General features: G+C 48.1%; 1 protein-coding gene across 3 annotated transcripts in view; it reads right to left on the bottom strand.

Annotated features, from left to right (window-relative positions):
* Positions 1-23,945, bottom strand: part of myripb (myosin VIIA and Rab interacting protein b) — a 475,899-nt gene that overhangs the window by 433,255 nt on the left and 18,699 nt on the right. For all 3 annotated transcript variants that reach the window (XM_072510045.1, XM_072510047.1, XM_072510046.1), the window contains exon 2: positions 216-371. In XM_072510045.1, coding sequence (XP_072366146.1) covers positions 216-325 — 110 coding nt within the window. In that variant the 5' untranslated portion in view covers positions 326-371. The remainder of the gene's footprint in view (positions 1-215; positions 372-23,945) is intronic.

The following is a 23,945-nucleotide window of genomic DNA, read 5'->3' as shown; positions in this document are numbered from 1 at the left end:
CCCAATGAAATAGAGCCTGCTGCCGAAATCGGAGTTACTCCTCAATCCATTGAGAGTGTTTCAGAACTTGCAGTCCTCGGTTGGAGCAGCAAAGTCCTCCCGCGCAGCAACGGCCTCCTGGCCTCATTTTACAAACTAGGTCATGAATCCCGAACAACGAACTGACCCAAACGCAAAAAAAAAAACAAGCAGCACTTGCAAAGGCCAGCACCTACCTCAGTCGTTCCTGCTCCTTTTTCCGTAGGTCAAAATCCCTCTGGACAACCTGCAGCACATGGTCGGCTTCTTCATCCGTCAAACCAGACAAGTCAAGCTTTTTTCCCATGCTTTCTGCACTTCTCCGAAATGTGCTTCAGCACCCAAAGGACCACCTAAGCCAGAAGAAGAGAAACGCGTTAGTGCTTTGATCGATCCTTCCGCAAGACTGGCACATTCACAGGGATCAGACTTCCTCATTTAGAAATCTATTCTCGCTTGGAGAACTCGCAAAACAAAACCGTCATAATAATTCCTGGAAATTATAAAAGAGTGAGCTCATCGCACGCAAACATGGTGCTCAATTAGATTCACAGCCTTCTGGACTCGACATTAAGGGCAGCACGGTAGCATTGTGGATAGCACAATTGCTTCACAGCTCCAGGGTCCCAGGTTCGATTCCGGCTTGGGTCACTGTCTGTGCGGAGTCTGCACGTCCTCCCCGTGTGTGCGTGGGTTTCCTCCGGGTGCTCCGGTTTCCTCCCACAGTCCAAAGATGTGCAGGTTAGGTGGATTGGCCATGATAAATTGCCCTTAGTGTTGGGTGGGGTTACTGGGTTATGGGGATAAGGTGGAGGTGTTGACCTTGGGTAGGGTGCTCTTTCCAAGAGCCGGTGCAGACTCGATGGGTCGAATAGCCTCCTTCTGCACTGTAAATTCTATGATAATCTATGACATGCCTGTTCCTGCTTCTTTCTCAGACAGCGGCTGCTGATGGCGACTCTGCTGTTGCCATTCGCACCTCCTCTAGGCCCGCCTTTGTTTCGAGAGTCCGTCGCACAAAGATATCGGGCAGGGTTTACCGAGCAACCTGCCGTGTGTGTTTTTCAGCAGCAGAGGCGGCCTGCTGGTGGGACTTTCTGGTCCCATCGTTGTCAACGGGATTTTCCGGTGCCTGCACCCCCTCATCGCCGGGGAACCCATGCCCCGTCGGTGGGACTGGAATATCCCGCTCGCGTGAACAGCCAGTAAATCCCACCCACAGACTGAAAAAGGCCCTAATTCACAAAATAAAAAGCCCAATCCCCTAATTCACAAAACTCAAACTGTGTGTAAATGATTGAGGATTCAATGAACTCAACCTGACATTGCATGTTCAAAGGACTTTGCATGACTCAAATGCTGAGTGCAGTTGACCTTCCATTTTAATTCTGTAAATTAAGGAGGCCTGCATTTTACAATTATATAATATCCTCAGGAGTCCGGAGAAGGTTAAAACAACAAAGGTTTATTGAGGCAAACTAAAGCTAGGGCCATGATGTGTTGGGTAGGCTGGGTCGAGGTGAACTGCACTTGATGCAGTGTAGCGAGAGACAGACCTCCAACACTTGATAAAATGCAACACAATCTTATTCAACATCCAAACTATTATACATGTTCAACTGTGGGTCGACACCATGCTGACTTGACTGGAGACCTGACACTAGCCTGACCAGACTAACTTAGCTACCACATGGTGTAGGCACTGGCTAGCTCACGAGCTCGGACTGTCTCAGAGGCTGGGTCCCGAGAGAGAGGGAAAACTGGTGCCCTCTGGCTTTATAGTGGTCGTGTCCTGTCTGGTGATTGGCTGCTTTGTTGTGTGTGCTTACTGGTCATCCTGTGTGTCAATCACTGCCTGTCTGCACTCCATTGTATACATAGATGTATACTATGACATCTCCCCCTTTTCTTTTCTATGTCGTGTGTGTTGAGATAATAAATATTAAGGTGCATGTGCGTGTGGATGTGTATATGTGCGTGACTATATACAGAATGTGCTAAAATGACCTTATGTACACAGGAAGGTGTCGCTAGTGCTGATATAGGGCAGATGAAACGGGAACAACGATATTTACAGAGGTCAAAACGATGAGGTAACACAGTTGTGCAAAAGCTCAGTCTATAAGTTTAGTCTCTGCGGCGGGTGACGAATTCTGGTTGACCGCCTCAAGGGTGGATCAGCGGCCCCCTGCACTTGGATAGGCAGGATCGCCGCCAATGCGGAGGTCAGCAGGATTGCTGGTAGATCGGTGGCCTCGTGGTAGGGCATGTCCGGAGGAAGCATTGTGTGAGGCGGGACATCATGGTTAGGTGGCGGGCGTGGAACTCTGCGCAGTGCCCGTCTGTTGCATCGTCGGAAGGAACCATCAGCCATGCGGACGAGGAACGATCTCGGGGCCACTTGCTTGACCACCACAGCTGTGGCGGATCAGCCGCTGTCAGGCAACTGCACACGAGCACGATCAGTTGGGACCAGCTCGGGGAGATCCGTGGCATGAGCGTGGTATGCTGATTTCTGTTGGGCCCGAGACTGCTGCATCTTTTGTATGACCGTGAGGTGGTCAAGGTCTGGAACATGGATGGCTGGAACCGTGGTTCGCAGAGTGCGATTCATGAGCATCTGCGTGGGAGACAACCCAATGGACAGCGGGGATGCTCTGTATGCCAGCAGCACCAGGTTGAAGTTGGAGCCTGAGCCTGCAGCCTTGCATAGTAATTTCTTGATGATATGGACCCCTTTTTCGGCCTTCCCGTTTGACTGCGGGTAGTGGGGGCTGGAGGTTACGTGACGAAAGTTGTATAGGCGGGCAAAATCAGACCATTCCTGGCTGTAAAAACAGGGACCGTTGTCACTCATCACCGTGAGCGGTATCCCATGCCTGGCAAACGTTTCTTTGCATGCTTTAATCACCGCCTTCGACGCGGGGTCGGGCAGTTTCATCACTTCAGGGCAATTGGCGAAGTAGTCGACGAGGGGGACATAATCATGCCCCTTGGCGTGGAAAAGGCCGACACCGACTTTGGACCATGGGGAGGTCACTATCTCACGTTGCTGCAGAGTTTCTTTGGGTTGAGCTGGCTGAAATTTCTGACATGTGGGGCAGTTGAGGACCGTGTTGGCAACGTCCTGGCTGATGCCCGCCAATAGACTGCCTCTCGAGCTCTGCGTCGACATTTCTCGACCCCCAGGTGACCCTCATGGAGTTGGCCGAGCATCATAGCTCTCATGCTCTGCGGAATCACAATCCTATCGAGCTTCACGAGGATGCCGTCTGTTTTGTTATGCTCTCTTCGACGCTACTGTTAATCCTGCTACAGCTACTCAGACTGACTAACCAGTCTGCTACAATCCACGTGGTGGGTGTGATTCTCAATCAATCCTGTGTCTGTACACACCGAGTGTCTTCACTGGAAAGAGACTGAGCATGTGTGATGTGTCCTTTTATATGGGTTGGTGTAATGCCCTCCTGTGAGAATGTCACCTCCTGTGTGTATCGTGACTGACCATTGGTCGTGTCCTATCTTACTGACCTATTGGTTGACTGCCTGTGTGTCATGTCTCTGGTATTCCCTCTAGTGTCTAGCTAGGTGTAGTGTATGTACATTAACCCTTTGTGTACTTAGTGATGTATATCACCACACCGTCCACCACCGTCAGGTTGTCCTTGACGTTGTAAAACTGGGGAAACTGTCCCTTCTGCCAGCCATTCGTGAGGTGCTGCATCACATGCTGTAGCAGAGGATCCTTGGCCGTTTCCTCATGAATTTGGATGACCCTCTCATCAGTGGCCGGAAGGTTGGAGGCACACAATTGCACCTGCGCATCGATTTGGCAGACAAAGTCAGTTTGTTCACATGGTGTGGTGATAGACCTGGAAAGGGCATCTGCAACAATGAGTTCTTTGCCTGGTGTGTAGACAAGTTCAAAGTCATAGCGGCGTAGCTTGAGAAGGATTTGTTGTAACCGAGGCGTCATGTCATTCAAATCCTTCTGGATTATGTGGACTAGTGGCCTGTGGTCTGTCTCAACCGTGAATTTTGGGAGGCCATACACATAGTCGTGAAATTTGTCGATTCCAGTTAGGAGGCCGAGGCATTCCTTCTCGAACTGAGCCTACCGTTGCTCAAGTGGGCGTCATGGCTCTGGAGGCATACGCAACTGGGGCCCATGAGGAGGAGTCATCCCGTTGGAGGAGCACCACCCCAATACCGTCCTGGCTTGCGTCAGGACCGGGGCTGTGGTGATTTTTGCCCTCAGCTCACGCCATTCGTTCTCATGAGCGGGCAGCCACTGGAATTCCGTTGACTTTTTGACGAGATGGCGGAGGGCTGTGGTGTGTGCCGCCATGTTGGGAATGAACTTCCCGAGGAAGTTGACCATCCCTAGAAAGCGGAGGACCGCCTTCTTGTCCTCTGGGGTCTTCATCGCGTTGATCGCCAAGACCTTGTCAGCATCTGGCCGCACGCCTTGCTGCGAGATGTGGTCACCAAGGAATTTGATTTCTGATTGACCGAACGAGCACTTGGCTCTGTTGAGTCGGAGGCCATGCTCATGGATTCTGTGGAATACCTGCTTGAGGCGATCGATGTGTTCTTGAGGAGTTGTGGACCAGATTATGACATCATCAACATACACGCGCACCCCCTCGAAACCCTCCATCATCTGTTCCATGATGCGGTGAAATACCCCTGAGGCAGAGATGATGCCAAAAGGCATCCGGTTGTAGCAGTAGCGACCGAACGGGGTATTGAATGTGCACCGTTTGAAATGAAAAATTATTGTCACGAGTAGGCTTCAAACGAAGTTACTGTGAAACGCCTCTAGTCGCCACATTCCGGCGCCTGTTCGGGGAGGCTGGTACGGGAATTGAAGCGTGCTGCTGGCCTGCCTTGGTCTGCTTTCAAAGCCAGCGATTTAGCCCAGTGTGCTAAACCAGATTGCGACTGGATGCATCCTGCTGTATTTGCCAGAACCCTTGGAGGCGTCCAGCTTCGTAAAGAGTTTGGCATGAGCCACCTCGCTGGTCACCTCCTCTCGTTTTGGTATCGGGTAATGTTCCCTCATGATGTCGCGGTTTAAATCCTTGGGGTCGATGCAGATGCGAAGCTCCCCAGACGTCTTCTTGACGCAGACCATGGAGCTGACCCAGTCCGTGGGTTCTGTGACCTTTGATATGATGCCCTGGTCCTGGAGGTCCTGTAACTGCTGCTTGAGGCGGTCCTTGAGGGGTGCCGGCACCCAACGTGGTGCGTGGATCACAGGGGTGGCGTTCAGTTTGAGCAGGATTTTGTATCGGGATGGGAGTGTGCCCATTCTGTCGAACATGCTGTGGTACTGCGTGATGATGTCATCAATTTCAGCCTGGAAGTTCTCATCAGGTGAGGCCTTCGCATGTGAGGATGACATGGTGTGGACTCGCTGAACCAAGTTCAGGAGTTTGCAGGCCCGAGCACCGAGCAGGGTTGCTCTGTCAGGTCCCACGATCTCAAATCGCAGTGTCGCTTTAAATGACTTATTGGAAACTCCAAGTTGGCATGAGCCACTGGCAGCTATGGCATTGCCACCATAGTCAAGGAGCTGGCAGGCCGGTGGAAGAATGCTTGGTCTGACGCCGATGGTGTTGAGATCGGATTTGGAGATGAGGTTTGCCTATGCGCCGGTGTCCAGTTTGAACCAGATGCGAGCCTTGTTGACGGAGGACAGCACACCACTCGTCGTCGGGATCCACGCTGAGCATCGGGAGGTGCTTCGCTGTCTTGGAGAAAGGCAGCGCATGCTTCGTAATGATGCCCATCTGGTATGGAGATTTGAGGCACGCAGCATCAGGATCTGTTGGGCTGTCGGGGTCGGAGTCCGGCATGGCCTGCTGTATTGAACGGACGCTTCTGCGCCGCAGCTGGGATCGCTGGATGCTGGGCAGTGGAGCAGATCTGCAAAGGGCTGTGTAGTGGCCAAGCTTGCCACACTGTAGACACCGTCGTGATATTGCCGGACATTGCCGCTTTAAATGGGCGGAGCCACAATTCAGACACGTCATGACGCCAAAGTCAGCGCATTCCGTGCGCCATCGCGCATGCGCAGTGCGGTCGAGCGACATACGCACCTGCGCAGTCTGCTCGCTGGTCTCGCTTCCCCTCGGTCTTGGCGCGCATGCGCAGGGTCCCGGGAAAAGCGCGCGGAATGGCCACTCTCATCAATACTTAGGCGCTGCATTTGTGCGATAGCCTGCACCCATTCCGCCTCGTGGGAGGTTAGCTTTGCCGTTTCTGCCGCCCTGATGTGGGAGTACCGATTGTTAGCATGTTCGTGGAGAACGCACGTTTCGATGGCGATGGTGAGGGTGAGCTGCTTGACTTTCAGGAGCTGCTGGCGAAGGGAATCGGAGTGGACCCCGAAAACGATCTGATCCCAGATCATGGAATCATTGGCGAGTCATAGTTACATGACTGCGCGAGGATGCGGAGATGGGTCAGAAAGGATTGAAAAGGTTCATCCTTACCCTGAAGCCTCTGCTGGAAAACGTACCGTTCAAAGCTCTCATTCACCTCAATGTCGCCGTGGCTGTCGAACTTCAGTCGGACTGTTTTAAATTTTGTCTCGTGTTCAGCGAATGTAAGGGAGTTGTAGATGTGGATGGCGTGGTCCCCGGCTGTGGAGAGGAATAGTGCGATTTTCCTGGCGTCCGATGCGGCCTCAAGATCGGTGGCTTCGAGATAGAGTTGGAACTTTTCCTCCAATTTGAACCGAGGTTGCCGGCGATGCGGAGGAGGGCGGACGTTTTGCATGTCACCGGATGGCTGATTGCTGGTCAGCGCTGATTCACTCAAGGTAGGTCCGTCAAGTTTTCAGCATCACTCAGCTGGTACCATGATGTGTTGGGTCGGCTGGGTCGAGGTGAACTGCACTTGATGCAGTGTAGTGAGAGACAGACCCCCAACACTTGATAAAATGCAACAAGATTTTATTCAACATCCAAACTATTTTACATGTTCAACTGTGGGTCGACAATATGCTGACTTGACGGGAGGCCTGACACTAGCCTGACCAGACTAACTTAGCTACCACAAGGCGTAGGCACTGGCTAGCTCACGAGCTCTGACTGTGTCAGAGGCTGGGTCCCGAGAGAGAGGGAAAACTGGTGCACTCTGGCTTTATAGTGGTCGTGTCCTGTCTGGTGATTGGCTGCTCTGTTCTGTGTGCTTACTGGTCATCCTGTGTGTCAATCACTGCCTGTCTGCACTCCATTGTATACATAGATGTATACTATGACAGGCCACAATGCTGCTTACAGCACACAAGTGCCAACGGGGCTACCAATAGTGCCGGTCCCAATTTGGGACGGCTTTTAGCTACCTGGTTCACGGGCTCCAGCTACTAGGCCTCCCTCCACCCCTCAGCAGGGGAGCTCGCACTCCACCAGCCCCACAAGGAGATAAATTAGGTCATTCCCGTGCGTCTGGTGGGGGATATTATAAATTATTTATGTACTTCAAGTGTTCATATATTGAGAAATGCTTTTATTATTTTATACTTTGTTATTTTAACAATTCTCTATAGCTATGAATTAAGACCAATTGCCTGGAGGGCAGCCAGCAATGGGCCAGGATGGGGCTGGGGGGGACACTTCCGACCAGTTTAACAGGACCTCCCTGCCGACATGGGTGCCTGCACAGCTGAAGGCCATCCCTGCGGAGATATTCCGCTGGCCTGGCTGCCGAATCGGTCTTTTTGAAACATTTGAGCTTTAAACAGGATGGCAAGGGAGGCAGCTCCACGTTGAAGCACCCTCTCAGATACTTACCCACTGCTGCAGTCAGGTGCTCCTTGGAAGCTGGAAAATCTCCGAATGGGCCTGCAGCTCAGAGATACCGCCTGCCACCCTTAATTGGGCATGGAGCCCAGCTGCCGTCTTGGCAACTCAGGGAACGCCACATGAAAATGGTAAAACAAAGGGACAAAGAGATACTTCTCCTTGGGGGGTGTGCCCAAAAGGTTTCAGAGAATAATTGAATTTACAGTGCAGAAGGAGGCCATTCGGCCCATTGAACCTGCACTGACCCTTGGAGAGAGCACCCTACATAAGCCCACACTTCCACCCTATCACCGTAACCCAGAAACGCCACCTTTTTGGACACAAGTGCAATTTAGCATGGCCAATCCACCTAACCTGCACATTTTTGGACTATGGGTGGAAACGGGAGCACCCGGAGGAAACCCATGCAGCCACGGGGAGAACGTTCAGGCTTCGCACAGACAGTGGCCCAAGCCGGGAATCGACCCTGGAACCCTGGAGCTGTGAAGGAACAATGCTAACCACTGTGCCATCGTACCGCCCAATTCCTCTTTCCTATTTCAACTTCTGCTTGCATCCCAGTATTCAGTCAGAGCTGAAGTAGAGTGAATGATACGACACAATACAAAATGATTGCAATTTGCATTGCTTTGTTCGTTCCCAAATGACTGGCAGTGCCTGGTGTGAAATACAGATATGTGCAGGCTGGGGCAGGTCACCTCCTCAATACATTCCCCACCATCCGACATATACGTCAGCTCCTCAATACTTTCCCCACCATCCGACATATATACGTCACCTCCTCAATACATTCCCCACCTTCGTACATATACGTCACCTCCTCAATACATTCCCCACCTTCGTACATATACGTCACCTCCTCAATACATTCCCCACCATCCGACATATACGTCACCTCTTCAATACATTCCCTCCCATCCTACATAGACGTTACCTCCTCAATACATTCCCCACCATCCGACATATACATCACCTACTCAATACATTCCCCACCTTCGTACATATACGTCCCCTCCTCAATACATTCCCCACCATCCGACATATACGTCCCCCCCCTCAATACATTCCCCACCATCCGACATATGCATCACCTCCTCAATACATTCCCCACCATCCGACATATACATCACCTCCTCAATACATTCTCCACCATCCGACATATACGTCCCCCCTCAATATATTCCCCACCATCCGACATATACGTCACCTCCTCAATACATTCCCCACCATCCGACATATACGTCACCTCCTCAATACATTCCCCACCATCCGACATATATACGCGACCTCCTCAATACATTCCCCACCATCCGACATATACGTCACCTCTTCAATACATTCCCTCCCATCCTACATAGACGTTACCTCCTCAATACAATCCCCACCATCCGACATATACATCACCTACTCAATACATTCCCCACCTTCGTACATATACGTCCCCTCCTCAATACATTCCCCACCATCCGACATATACGTCCCCCCCCTCAATACATTCCCCACCATCCGACATATGCATCACCTCCTCAATACATTCCCCACCATCCGACATATACGTCCCCCCTCAATATATTCCCCACCATCCGACATATACGTCACCTCCTCAATACATTCCCCACCATCCGACATATACGTCACCTCCTCAATACATTCCCCACCATCCGACATATACGTCACCTCCTCAATACATTCCCCACCATCCGACATATTTACGTCACCTCCTCAATACATTCCCCACCATCCGACATATACAACACCTCTTCAATACATTCCCTCCCATCCTACATATACGTCACCTCCTCAATACATTCCCCTGCATCCGACATATACATCACCTCCTCAATACATTCCCCACCATCCGACATATACATCACCTCCTCAATACATTCCCCACCATCCGACATATACGTTCCCCCCTCAATATATTCCCCACCATCCGACATATACGTCACCTCCTCAATACATTCCCCACCATCTGACATATACGTCACCTCCTCAATACATTCCCCACCATCCGACATATACGTCACCTCCTCAATACATTCCCTACCATCCGACATATACGTCACCTCCTCAATACATTCTCCACCATCCGACATATACATCACCTCCTCAATACATTCCCCACCTTCGTACATATACGTCCCCTCCTCAATACAGTCCCCACCATCCGACCTATATGTCACCTCTTCAATACATTCCCCACCATCCAACATATACGTCACCTCTTCATTACATTCCTCACCATCCAAATATAAGTCACCTCCTCAATACATTCCCCACCTTCGTACACATACATCCCCTCCTCAATACATTCCCCAGCATCCGACATATGCGTCACCTCCTCAATACATTCCCCACCATCCGACATATACATCACCTCCTCAATACATTCCCCACCATCCAACATATACATCACCTCTTCAATACATTCCCTCCCATCCTACATAGACGTCACCTCCTCAATATATTCCCCACCATCCGACATATACATCACCTACTCAATACATTCCCCACCTTCGTACATATACGTCCCCTTCTCAATACATTCCCCACTATCCGACATATACGTCACCTCCTCAATACATTCCCCACCATCCGATATATATACATCACCTCCTCAATACATTCCCCACCATCCTACATATACGTCACCTCTTCAATCCATTCCCCACCATCCTACATATACGTAACCTCTTCAATACATTCCCCACCATCCGACATATACGTCACCGCTTCAGTACATTCCCCACCATCCTACATATACGTCACCTCCTCAATACATTCCCCACCATCCGACATATACATCACCTCCTCAATACATTCCCCACCATCCGACATATACGTCACCTCCTCAATACATTCTCCACCATCCGACATATACGTCACCTCCTCAATACATTCCCCAACATTCGGCCTATATGTCACCTCTGCAATACATTCCTCACCATCCAACATATACGTCACCTGCTCAATACATTCCTCACCATCCAGCATATACGTCACCTCAATACATTCCCCACCATCCGACATATATACGTCACCTCCTCAATACATTCCCCACCATCCGACATACATACGTCACCTCCACAATACATTCCCCACCATACGACATATATACGTCCCCTCCTCAATACATTCCCCACCATCCGACATATACGTCCCCTCCTCAATACATTCCCCAACATTCGACCTATATGTCACCTCTTCAATACATTCCTCACCATCCAACATATACGTCACCTCTTCATTACATTCCTCACCATCCAACATATACGTCACCTCCTCAATACATTCCCCACCTTCGTACATATACGTCCCCTCCTCAATACATTCCCCACCATCCGACATATGCGTCACGTCCTCAATACATTCCCCACCATCCGACATATACATCACCTCCTCAATACATTCCCCACCATCCGACATATACATCCCGTCCTCAATACATTCCCCACCATCCGACATATACATCACCTCCTCAATACATTCCCCAACATTTGACCTATATGTCACCTCTTCAATACATTCCTCACCATCCAACATATACGTCACCTCTTCAATACATTCCCCACCATCCAACATATATACACGTCACCTCCTCAGTACATTCCCCACCTTCGTACATATACGTCCCCTTCTCAATACATTCCCCACCATCCGACATATACGTCACCGCCTCAATACATTCCCCACCATCCAACATATACATCACCTCCTCAATACATTCCCCAACATTCGACCTATATGTCACCTCTTCAATACATTCCCCACCATCCGACATATATACATCACCTCCTCAATACATTCCCCACCTTCGTACATATACATCCCCTCCTCAATACATTCCCCACCATCCGACATATATACGTCACCTCCTCAATACATTCCCCAACATTCGACCTATATGTCACCTCTTCAATACATTCCTCACCATCCAACATATACGTCACCTCCTCAATACATTCCCCACCATCCGACATATACGTCCCCTCCTCAATACATTCCCCACCATCTGACATATACGTCACCTCCTCAATACATTCCCCACCATCTGACATATATACGTCACCTCCTCAATACATTCCCCACCATCCGACATATACGTCACCTCCTCAATATATTCCCCACCATCCGACATATACGTCACCTCCTCAATACATTCTCCACCATTCGACATATACGTCACCTCCTCAATCCATTCCCCAACATTCGGCCTATATGTCACCTCTGCAATACATTCCTCACCATCCAACATATACGTCACCTCCTCAATACATTCTCCACCATCCGACATATATACTTCACCTCCTCAATATATTCCCCACCTTCGTACATATACGTCCCCTCCTCAATACATTCCCCACCATCCGACATATACGTCCCCTCCTCAATACATTCCCCACCATCCGACATATATACTTCACCTCCTCAAAATATTCCCCACCTTCGTACATATACGTCCCCTCCTCAATACATTCCCCACCATCCGACATATACGTCCCCTCCTCAATACATTCCCCACCGTCCGACATATATGCGTCACCTCTTCAATACATTCCTCACCATCCAACATACACGTCACCTCCTCAATACATTCCCCACCATCCAACATATATACGTCACCTCCTCAATACATTCCCCACCTTCGTACATATACGTCCCCTCCTCAATACATTCCCCACCATCCGACATATACGTCACCTCCTCAATACATTCCCCACCATCCGACATATAAGTCACCTCCTCAATACATTCCCCACCATCCGACATATACGTCACCTCCTCAATACATTCCCCACCATCCGACATATACGTCAGCTCCTCAATACATTCCCCACCATCCGACACATACGTCAGCTCCTCAATACATTCCCCACCATCTGACATATATACGTCACCTCCTCAATACATTCCCCACCATCCTACATATACGTCACCTCCTCAATACATTCCCCAACATCCAACATGTACGTCACCCCCTCAATACATTCCCCACCTTCGTACATATACGTCCCCTCCTCAATACATTCCCCACCATCCGACATATATACGTCACCTCCTCAATACATTCCCCACCATCCGACATATACGTCCCCTCCTCAATACATTCCCCACCATCCGACATATGCGTCACCTCCTCAATACATTCCCCACCATCCGACATATACATCACCTCCTCAATACATTCCCCACCATCCGACCTATATGTCACCTCTTCAATACATTCCTCACCATCCAACATATACGTCACCTCTTCAATACATTCCCCACCATCCAACATATATACACGTCACCTCCTCAGTACATTCCCCACCTTCGTACATATACGTCCGCTTCTCAATACATTCCCCACCATCCGACATATACATCACCTCCTCAATACATTCCCCAACATTCAACCTATATGTCACCTCTTCAATACATTCCCCACCATCCGACATATATACATCACCTCCTCAATACATTCCCCACCTTCGTACATATACATCCCCTCCTCAATACATTCCCCACCATCCGACATATATACGTCACCTCCTCAATACATTCCCCACCATCCGACATATACGTCACCTCCTCAATACATTCTCCACCATCCGACATATACGTCACCTCCTCAATACATTCCCCACCATATACGTCACCTCCTCAATACATTCTCCACCATCCGACATATACGTCACCTCCTCAATACATTCCCCACCATCCTACATATACGTCACCTCCTCAATACATTCCCCAACATCCAACATGTACGTCACCCCCTCAATACATTCCCCACCATCCTACATATACGTCACCTCCTCAATACATTCCCCAACACCCAACATGTACGTCACCCCCTCAATACACTCCCCACCTTCGTACATATACGTCCCCTCCTCAATACATTCCCCACCATCCGACATATATACGTCACCTCCTCAATACATTCCCCACCATCCGACATATACGTCACCTACTCAATACATTCTCCACCATCCGACATATACGTCACCTCCTCAATACATTCCCCAACATTCGACCTATATGTCACCTCCTCAATACATTCCCCACCATCCGACATATACATCACCTTCTCAATACATTCCCCAACATTCGACCTATATGTCACCTCTTCAATATATTCCTCACCATCCAACATATACGTCACCTCTTCAATACATTCCTCACCATCCAACATATACGTCACCTCTTCAATACATTCCTCACCATCCAACATACACGTCACCTCCTCAATACATTCCCCACCATCCAACATATATACGTCACCTCCTCAATACATTCCCCACCTTCGTACATATACGTCCCCTCCTCAATACATTCCCCACCATCCGACATATACGTCACCTCCTCAATACATTCCCCACCATCCGACATATACATCACCTCCTCAATACATTCCCCAACATTCGACCTACATGTCACCTCTTCAATACATTCCCCACCATCCGACATATATAAGTCACCTCCTCAATACATTCCCCACCTTCGTACATATACGTCCCCTCCTCAATACATTCCCCACCATCCTACATATACGTCACCTCCTCAATACATTCCCCACCATCCGACATATACGTCACCTCCTCAATACATTCCCCACCATCCGACATATACGTCACCTCCTCAATACATTCCCCACCATCCGACATATACGTCAGCTCCTCAATACATTCCCCACCATCCGACACATACGTCAGCTCCTCAATACATTCCCCACCATCTGACATATATACGTCACCTCCTCAATACATTCCCCACCATCCTACATATACGTCACCTCCTCAATACATTCCCCACCTTCGTATATATACGTCCCCTCCTCAATACATTCCCCACCATCCGACATATATACGTCACCTCCTCAATACATTCCCCACCATCCGACATATACGTCACCTCCTCAATACATTCTCCACCATCCGACATATACGTCACCTCCTCAATACATTCCCCACCATCCTACATGTACGTCACCCCCTCAATACATTCCCCACCTTCGTACATATACGTCCCCTCCTCAATACATTCCCCACCATCCGACATATATACGTCACCTGCTCAATACATTCTCCACCATCCGACATATACGTCACCTGCTCAATACATTCTCCACCATCCGACATATACGTCACCTCCTCAATACATTCCCCAACATTCGACCTATGTCACCTCCTCAATACATTCCCCACCATCCGACATATACATCACCTCCTCAATACATTCCCCAACATTCGACCTATATGTCACCTCCTCAATACATTCCCCACCATCCGACATATACATCACCTCCTCAATACATTCCCCAACATTCGACCTATATGTCACCTCTTCAATACATTCCTCACCATCCAACATATACGTCACCTCCTCAATACATTCCTCACCATCTGACATATACGTCACCTCTTCAATACATTCCCCACCATCCGACGTATACATCGCCTCCTCAATACATTCCCCACCATCCTACATATACATCACCTCCTCAATACATTCCCCACCATCCGACATATATACGTCACCTCCTCAATACATTCCCCACCATACGACATATATACGTCACCTCCTCAATACATTCCCCACCTTCGCACATATACGTCCCCTCCTCAATACATTCCCCACCATCCGACATATACGTCCCCTCCTCAATACATTCCTCACCATCTGACATATACGTCACCTCTTCAATACATTCCCCACCATCCGACGTATACATCGCCTCCTCAATACATTCCCCACCATCCGACATATACGTCCCCTCCTCAATACATTCCTCACCATCTGACATATACGTCACCTCTTCAATACATTCCCCACCATCCGACGTATACATCGCCTCCTCAATACATTCCCCACCATCCTACATATCCATCACCTCCTCAAAAGAACTTAAGATTCGTCAAGCTTCACCTTTACTTCCGAAATCAGAGTTGAGTCGCTTCTAATTATTCTTTCATTAGATATTTAGCGATTTCACCTTCAGTTAAATTGTTCTGACCAGAGGTGTTCAACTGATTGACCTGTTAATTACCGGAGTTACAGCCGGTAACAACTGGAAGGGAAATCTTTTGTTGAAAAGTGAATCGGGACATTATTGGCCAACATTATGGAGTCCTGGCTTACTCAAGATCAAGAAAGGTCATAGAAAGGTCCTGAAGCAATATGAACAGCTTAGTTCACGACAACTATAAACCAAATGGGCGGCACAGTGGTTAGCACTGCTGCCTCACAACTCCAGAGACCCAGGTTCATTTCCGGCCTCCGGTGACTGTCTGCACGTTCTCCCAGTGTCTGCGTGGGTTTCCTCCGGGTGCACCTGGAGGAAACCCATGCAGACACAGGAAGAACATGCAGACTCTGCACAGACAGCCACCCGAGATGGAGTCGAACACGGGTCCCTGGTGCTGTGAGGCAGTAGTGCTAACCACTGTACCACCCTATAGAATAGCGTTACCTTGTTGACTTGGGAACGAGGGGTCCTTGGGGGAGGGATAAATAAACACCAAACATTTCCTGGGCCATTTTTCACAACACTTCCACAAATCACTTCAATAGTCCCTGCTTAGGCCTCTCAGTTAGGAGAGTTTTTCACTGCCTGTGTGTTTATTTGCATAATAATAAGAGGTCTAAAGCAAATAAAAGCTTCCAATGCTTAACTATGAATGGCTGCAATTCATTGGCCGCTTTATGTTTACATACACAGTACGCAACTAGTACCCAAATTTCCTCATGAGATGAGTACTTAATGCGAGTCACTCCTGTTTGGGCTGACTCCCCAGACGACTAAATGCTCTTCAACATCTGGTGCAATTCTGCCAAATTATGGGCATGTCACAGCACAATGCAAAAGTCACAGGGGTTTACACTGACTGCACACTAGGAAAATAGGTCACAAGGAGTCGAATTTCCTCTCCAGAGTCTTATAAAACTGGGCCCAGTACCGTTTATTTCACTTCTTACTTTAAAGAAAGCATATTTCAAATCTGAGAAATGCAGGGAAGAACATTGGGCCTGATTTTCAGGAAGTGGGAAACTTCCCAACTTGGCAGGCATGTCTCCTTTGTAATGGCTTCTGTCTGCCATCTGGAGAAGCCGGGTGGGGTGGAGTCGGGCCCACCACCTCCAGACGTCAGCTAAAATGGAGGTGGGTGGACGGTGCAGACTAGCAGGCTCGAATGCCCGTCTCAGTTAACTGGGACTTCGCCTGGTTGCAATGATGACTGTCTGACCCTCAAACCCTCATCTTTCGCCAGCCCACATTCCCCCATTTCCCCTCCTACTCCCCATGACCCACCAATACCCCACAGCCCCCTCATATCTACCATGCTCGTCTAACATTCTCCAAGTCTTCACTCTGTACAGAACCAACAAGCCTAGGCAGGTTTGACAAGTCTTTGAAATTATCCTGCAACCGACACAATAAGCAGAGGCTTTCAAAAGATCTTTTTTTTTTAAAAAAAAAAGGGGGGCTCAGCTTACAACCTCTTAAAAGTGTTAATCAGCCACAGCCATTGTACAAATATAAGATGCTTTTCATCCATTTCACACCTCTTGCTCGGTGTATGTAAACATAAAGCGGTCAATGAATTGCAGCTATTCATAGTTCAGCATCGGAAGCTTTTATTTGCTTTAGACCTCTTATTATGGTGCAAATGAACACACAGGCAGTGAAAAACTCTCCAACAAAACAGTAAATTAGCGCAACAGGTGACGGAGCTGTGAATAATAATTTCCCTCTGTAGCGATATAGGCATTGCATCCTGTGATCAAAGCGGAGTAGCTATTGTTGGAGCTGAGCCAGGTATACATAATGAGGACATCTATTCAACCTGTTTTTGTTAATACAGTTTCCAGATGAATGCCTGGCTGAATTCCAAGAATTGTTAATCCATTTCGATCTCAGCAAGCAATGTGAATACACCTGCAGAGGGTAGTTAAGGCTTTTCTCTATTGACATCTTCATTACTTTGTGATAATCTACTGTTCTGTGAAGAGATATTTCACTGCCTGTGTGTTTATTTACACAATAATAAGAGGTCTAAAGCAAATAAAAGCTTCTGATGTTTACACAAGAATGCCTGTAATTTGACAGCTTTCTGAGAAGGTTTGAGGCTCAATGTATTTCAATGGAAATGTCAAAAGGCTGTTTTTTTCTGGTTAATACCTTGGGTCTGGGATTCTGACATAAATCACGACTCCTCCGAGAGGCCATGAATCACACCCACTTACAAAATGGAGCCTAAATCCGCTGCAGTCACAATATTATGATACCCGACCAGACCCCAACAATGGCTAGGATACTGGACCAAAATCTTAATATTCTATTTATAAGACTGTGCGGAAAGAATACTTCGTTCCAGGAACATTTGCACAAAGAAATAGGGATTGGTTTTGTTTTTTGATAAACTTCAGTGTTAAAATATTGAACCACACACCTGAAAATGGCTTCTCTCTATTCCCAATTAAACAACAAAAGGGAATAAACATACATCTCTCACTCCATCCTATACCCAAAGGCACAGAGTAATACTCATTTTCCAGAACAGACTGGGCTCCTACTAAAACCCCTGCAAACTCTGGAAGGATGTCTTTCAAAAGCTGCTTCAACTGGTTTGTTTCGGCTTCACCCTGGTCCTCAGACAAGTCTGCACTTCTTAATCGATCCTTTTTTTAAAAAAAACTATCCTACTGAAAAGACCTGGGGCAGGATTCTCCCCTACCCGGCGGGGCGGGGGGTTCCGGCGTAATGGAGTGGCGGGAACCACTCCGGCATCGGGCCGCCCCAAAGGTGCGGAATTATGCACACCTTTAGGGGCCAAGCCCTCACCTTGAGGGGCGAGGCCCGCGATCGACTGGTTTCCGCTCCGCCGGCTGGCTGGAAAGGCCTTTGGCGCCACACCAGCCGGCGCCGAAAGGTCTTCGCCGGGCGACGCATGCGCGGGAGCATCAGCGGCCACTCACGGCATCCCGCGCATGCGCAGGGGAGGGGGTCTCTTCCGCCTCCGCCATAGTGAAGACCATGGCGAAGGCGGAAGGAAAAGAGTGCCCCCACGGCACAGGCCCGCCCGCGGATCGGTGGGCCCCGATCGCAGGCCAGGCCACCGTGGGGGCACCCCCCGGGGCCAGATCGCCCCGCGCCCCCCCCAGGGCCCCGGTGCGCGCCCACGCCACCTTGTCCCCCCGTTCACAAGGTGGTTTAATCCACACCGGCTGGAGAGGGTTGACAGCGGGATTCACACCAGCCCCCGGCGATTCTCCGACACGGTGGGGGGTCGGAGAATCGCGCCCCTTACTTGTGGACTCCGTGTTAACCTGATTCTAACTCCAACTCCAAAGCTTTCTCACAATGTCTGAGCACCTTAGCTCCACCCAGCAATGACATCATCTCCCCAGTAAGAAGTCTTACAATACCAGGTTAAAGTCCAACAGGTTTGTTTCGAATCACTAGCTTTCGGAGCACAGCTCCTTCATCAGGTGAGTGAGACTCACCTGATGAAGGAGCTGTGCTCCGAAAGCTAGTGATTCGAAACAAACCTGTTGGACTTTAACCTGGTGTTGTAAGACTTCTTACTGTGCCCACCCCAGTCCTACGCCGGCATCTCCATGACTATCATCTCAAGTTGAAAACAAATTAACTCCACAGGAACTCCCTGCATCCAAACAACAGTGTTTTATGATGGCCAATTTCACATCTTGCTCCTAAAAACTTTGGTTTTGCAAAACAAGATTTTTTAAAAAACATAACTACTGCCGTCAAACACACTCTAACCCGGACTTTTAACCCTTAAACTGCCAAAATGTTTATAACCCAATATATCTAAAATCCTGCATTTGCCACAACACTGATGGGGTGTTAAGCTCCCCACCCCTGCAATGGAGTCAGCAATGGTGAGATTTCTATGTGCTGGCTGGCCACTCACATCAGAATCCCATGCCAGCATAAATTGCTGGAAATGGAAATGGTGACAAAAATCCCAGAGCCGAGCCTTGCCCGCCATTTTTAAAAGGGCTCTAAAGTCAGCCTGACTGGGCTGAACCCCGGGTCACCATGTCCATTTGAAAGCCATTATTAAATGACTTTCATAATGGAACAGACACAGCAACAGATAGCTGCTAATATGATTATTGCACATATATAATTGACATGACAAAATGCAGCCCTCAAAACTCTACAAGTCAGATACAATTCACATTAGTAGGACTGAAATGTCTCCTAAATACAGTCCCCACGTCCCTGTGCGTCAATAGTAGACAGGAGGTGGCCAGTACACTTCACTTACTGCAATTAATTTTACAACTTCTTAACCTGTCAAAGTTATGGCTCAGTTATTAAACATTATTGCCACTAAGTGTGGTGAATGAAAGTGATTTAGAGCTGTACAGAGATTCCTCCGCTTGCGGCGGTGTACCACAAGTAACTTAGCTCTTCAAACCAGGAAGAGCTTGGCTTACATTCCTGATTTATTCAGAGTTATTTTCTCTCAGTCGGATGCTTCGATTGCCCCTGGACAGACCGAAACCCTGCTCTTGATTTGCAACTAGCCCTCCCAAGGTCAACGTACATATTTAGACATCGTAAGGCTCAGCTTTGTGCCCATCTTCAATTAAAAGAAGAACTTAAAAGATTTGCAATTGGAAAACGCCCTCCACAACCTGCGCATGTCTCAAAGCACTTTAGGCAGGATTCCGCGACCACTGCCACCTTTTAAAATGAAAATGTATGAGGCCGCATGCAGTCTTCTGGACAGAAGCAGCAGCAGTGAGCAGGTCAAGAACCTTGTAAGTCCTTTTGGCGTCAAATCACGGAGCAGAGTGGCTTCCATTTTCCAGCTGCGGGAAAGGGGACTGTGAAGAGACGGCCAGAGACAGAAAGAGGCAGAGTACCTACTGGGCAGGATCTCACAATGGATTCTGCTGGAGAGAGCAGCGGAGAAGAGTCCAGGGCAGGACAGAGCAGTGCTAATGGCATCTTTGTGCAGAGCTCCAGGCCCTCAGGTTAACAGCCTACAAAGAAGAAACTTAACTCTGGAATAAAGCAGTATAAAGATTTCTTGGAGGTATGGGTTTGTCAATTGTGCCAATGTAAATAAGGATGCAAAGCCCTTGTGTGTTATATGCAGGGTCATAGTGGCAAATTACAAGAGAAGTTTCAGATTTTGAAAGAGAAGTGGTGGGTGAAAAATACATTGAGGCTGAGTCCCCAGAGTCAGTTATTAACTTAGGCCTGACTCCAAGTTAAATGAGTACACTGCTGTAGCTGACCTCAGATACAACAGTAAAAACATACCAAAAGCATTCTGGTGTAGCATCTCCCAGGAGTACGAAGGACTGAGTAAAACAAGCATTTTGTTGCTATTGCCCTTCGCGACAACCTACATGTGCAAGGTCGGATTTTTTGTTTTCTTAAAGGTGCAACATAACCTCCCTAATAAATACAATCCCAACTCTTTCAAGCTGCACAGAAACAACTGACCAGAGATGGTTACATCGTAGAATTACATGGCATCAACAGCCATGACATCTCTCAATACTGAATGGATAGCTAACCTTTGATGATGGTGTGGGAGTCTGATTAATTGTGACACCTCTAGCCAATCAACCATTCACACTCTCATCCCAACCACTCACACCTCGTGAAGCCCACTGCAGTCAACCTGACTCATTTGGTAAAAGCAAAATACAGTGGATACCAGAATCTGGACCAAACACAGTCTAGTTTGAGCTGTGTGCCATTCGGATTTAATTCCCAAGTGTGCGTTTCTGGCGATCCAAAATGCAAGATGAAAAACATTCCATTGTTTGTCACAATAAACTCACTGACTATTGCTGAAATGTTCCCATATAGGGTTTGTTGACGGCATCAACCTATCCCCTATTTGCTTTATCTCAAGCCGAAATCCAATCAACCAAAGGCAGGAACACAAGCAGATTGTAGATCCTGCCTTCGCGAATCAAATCAAGATTTAAAAAAACATAAAAACGCATCTTCAGTAATACGTTAAAAAATGAGAACGGTGCTGAGGACCTGGGTTTGATCCTGGCCCCGCGGGGGTCACTGTCCGTGTGGTGTTTGCACACATTCTCCCCGTGTCTGCGTGGGTCTCACCCCCACAACCCAAAAAGATGTGCAGGTTAGGTAGATTGGCCACCCTGAATTGCCCCTTAATTGGAAAAGAAATTGGATACTCTAAATTTACGTTTAAAAAAAATAAGAAAGATGCATGCTGGACAAGCTAAAAGCAAAAATAATCAGAAAAGAGGGTTGGAAAGTTGAACTGAAAATATAAATTAACATGACTTGTCAAATTGTAAGTTTGCCAGATGCACAGATTTTTATTCTTTGGAGGGAGAGTGAGAGACTGTAGCTGTGTGGGAAAGAATCGAGGGAACTGTGTTATTGTGTTGCATATTACCTGAACCAGAACTATACGGTCAACACGACATTCAGGCAACTTTGCTGCAGATCAGACGCTAATTGAATTTTACTCGAGGCTGATTTTGTAACACACGGATGCAGAATTCCTCTACCCCATCACACAACCATGAAAACCTGCCAGTGAATTGGACAGTTTTAAAATCACACACCAAAAAAAAAACTATGGACAATTTCGCATTCTGACTCTTTTCTTAAAAATTTTTTATTGCAAAAAACAATTATTCATCAATCCCACTAACCCCCCAATAACTAACCACCGACTCACTCCACCCCCCCCCCGGAATTAGCTCTCCGAAAAAGGAAATGAATGGTTGCCATCTTGAGTAGAACCCGTCTGCGACCCTCTAATGGTGTACTTGACCTTGTCTAGGTGTAGGAATTCCATTAGATTCCCCAACCAGGCCGAGGCACTGGACAGGGTTAGAGAACTCCGTCCCAGCAGAAGTCGCCTCCAGGCTATCCACAAGGCAACGAGACTTTTGGCCATTTCTTATTCCACCTGTTAAACCATGGAAAGTTGTCAACGTAATGGGCTGGAAGCAAAACAAGCGCTCGTTTGGAGTACGGAATGGAAATCAGTACACTTTGACAAGGCGGGTGATTCCTACAAGCTCTGCCTGATAACATGTGGATTGAGTTAGTGTCTCCATCTGTGACCTCGCCCCACAGCTATTCCGACCTGCAAATCAATTCCCCATCACTGCACCACTCCCACGTTATTATTTACCTCAATAAGTACAGGGATGTGATTGCAATGAGGTACAAGAGGGGACGTGGGGATGTTGGACAATTGGAAAGATTGGATAGGCTGGGGTAAGTTTCCTGCAAGGTTAAGGGGGAAATTTTAGTGAGTTGTATAAAATTGAGGGCCCTAGACAGAAAGGACCTATTTCCTTCAGCAGGGAGGATAATAACACCGGGGGGGGGGGGGGGGGGGGGGGGAGGAGAGCAACAGCTAGAAGGATTAGAGGGGAGCTTTCTCAGAGGGAAATAATGCACAGTTCAATCATTTACAGAATAACCCACTGCAGAAATCCAGTCCCAAAAGAGAACCATTTAGTTCCTGTGCTTCATTCAAACACTGAATTATTGAAAAATTAATGAGCATCTTTTTAACCTCCTTTCGCTCAGATAAGAGGAATGCAGGTGTGGGCCTGGACTGACAGGTCAGAAACAGGAAAACAAAACTGTTCATTAAATTGCTTCTTTGATTATCCCAACTTTTACAGGCAGGCTCCCTTAAACATAAATTAACATATTATCAAAGCAGGGTTCAGTTAATAAAATTCAGCAACATTTAAAATAGTAGAATGTCGATTGTCCCTGACAGCTAGTGGAACCGTACGCGCGTACGCCCACATAGACACCTACAGCTGCCATTTTACTGGAAGGTGCGGGATGGAAAGGAAAATCTGAAACTCTTTGCATCTATCCAGCAGGAGTTCATCGTCACGACAACCAGAGGGATGTTCCAGAATCCGTGTCATCCGATAACCGCAATAAAATAAAACCTCTGAATGATGTAATCGGTTGTTTTCATCTTGCGATGTTTGTGAAATCACAGTATCAGAACAAGAAAGAATCTTTGACAAAAATGATGGAATTATTGAATCACAGGGGAGGCCATTGGGACTGCCTTGTTCATGCTGGAGGAGCAACTTACCTGGTAC

The sequence above is a fragment of the Scyliorhinus torazame genome, chromosome 6 (genome assembly GCF_047496885.1).
Source record: "Scyliorhinus torazame isolate Kashiwa2021f chromosome 6, sScyTor2.1, whole genome shotgun sequence".
NCBI classification, from domain to species: Eukaryota; Metazoa; Chordata; class Chondrichthyes; order Carcharhiniformes; family Scyliorhinidae; genus Scyliorhinus; species Scyliorhinus torazame.
The sequence above is the reverse complement of the archived record's forward strand: the minus strand, read 5'-3'. Positions and strand labels throughout refer to the sequence as shown.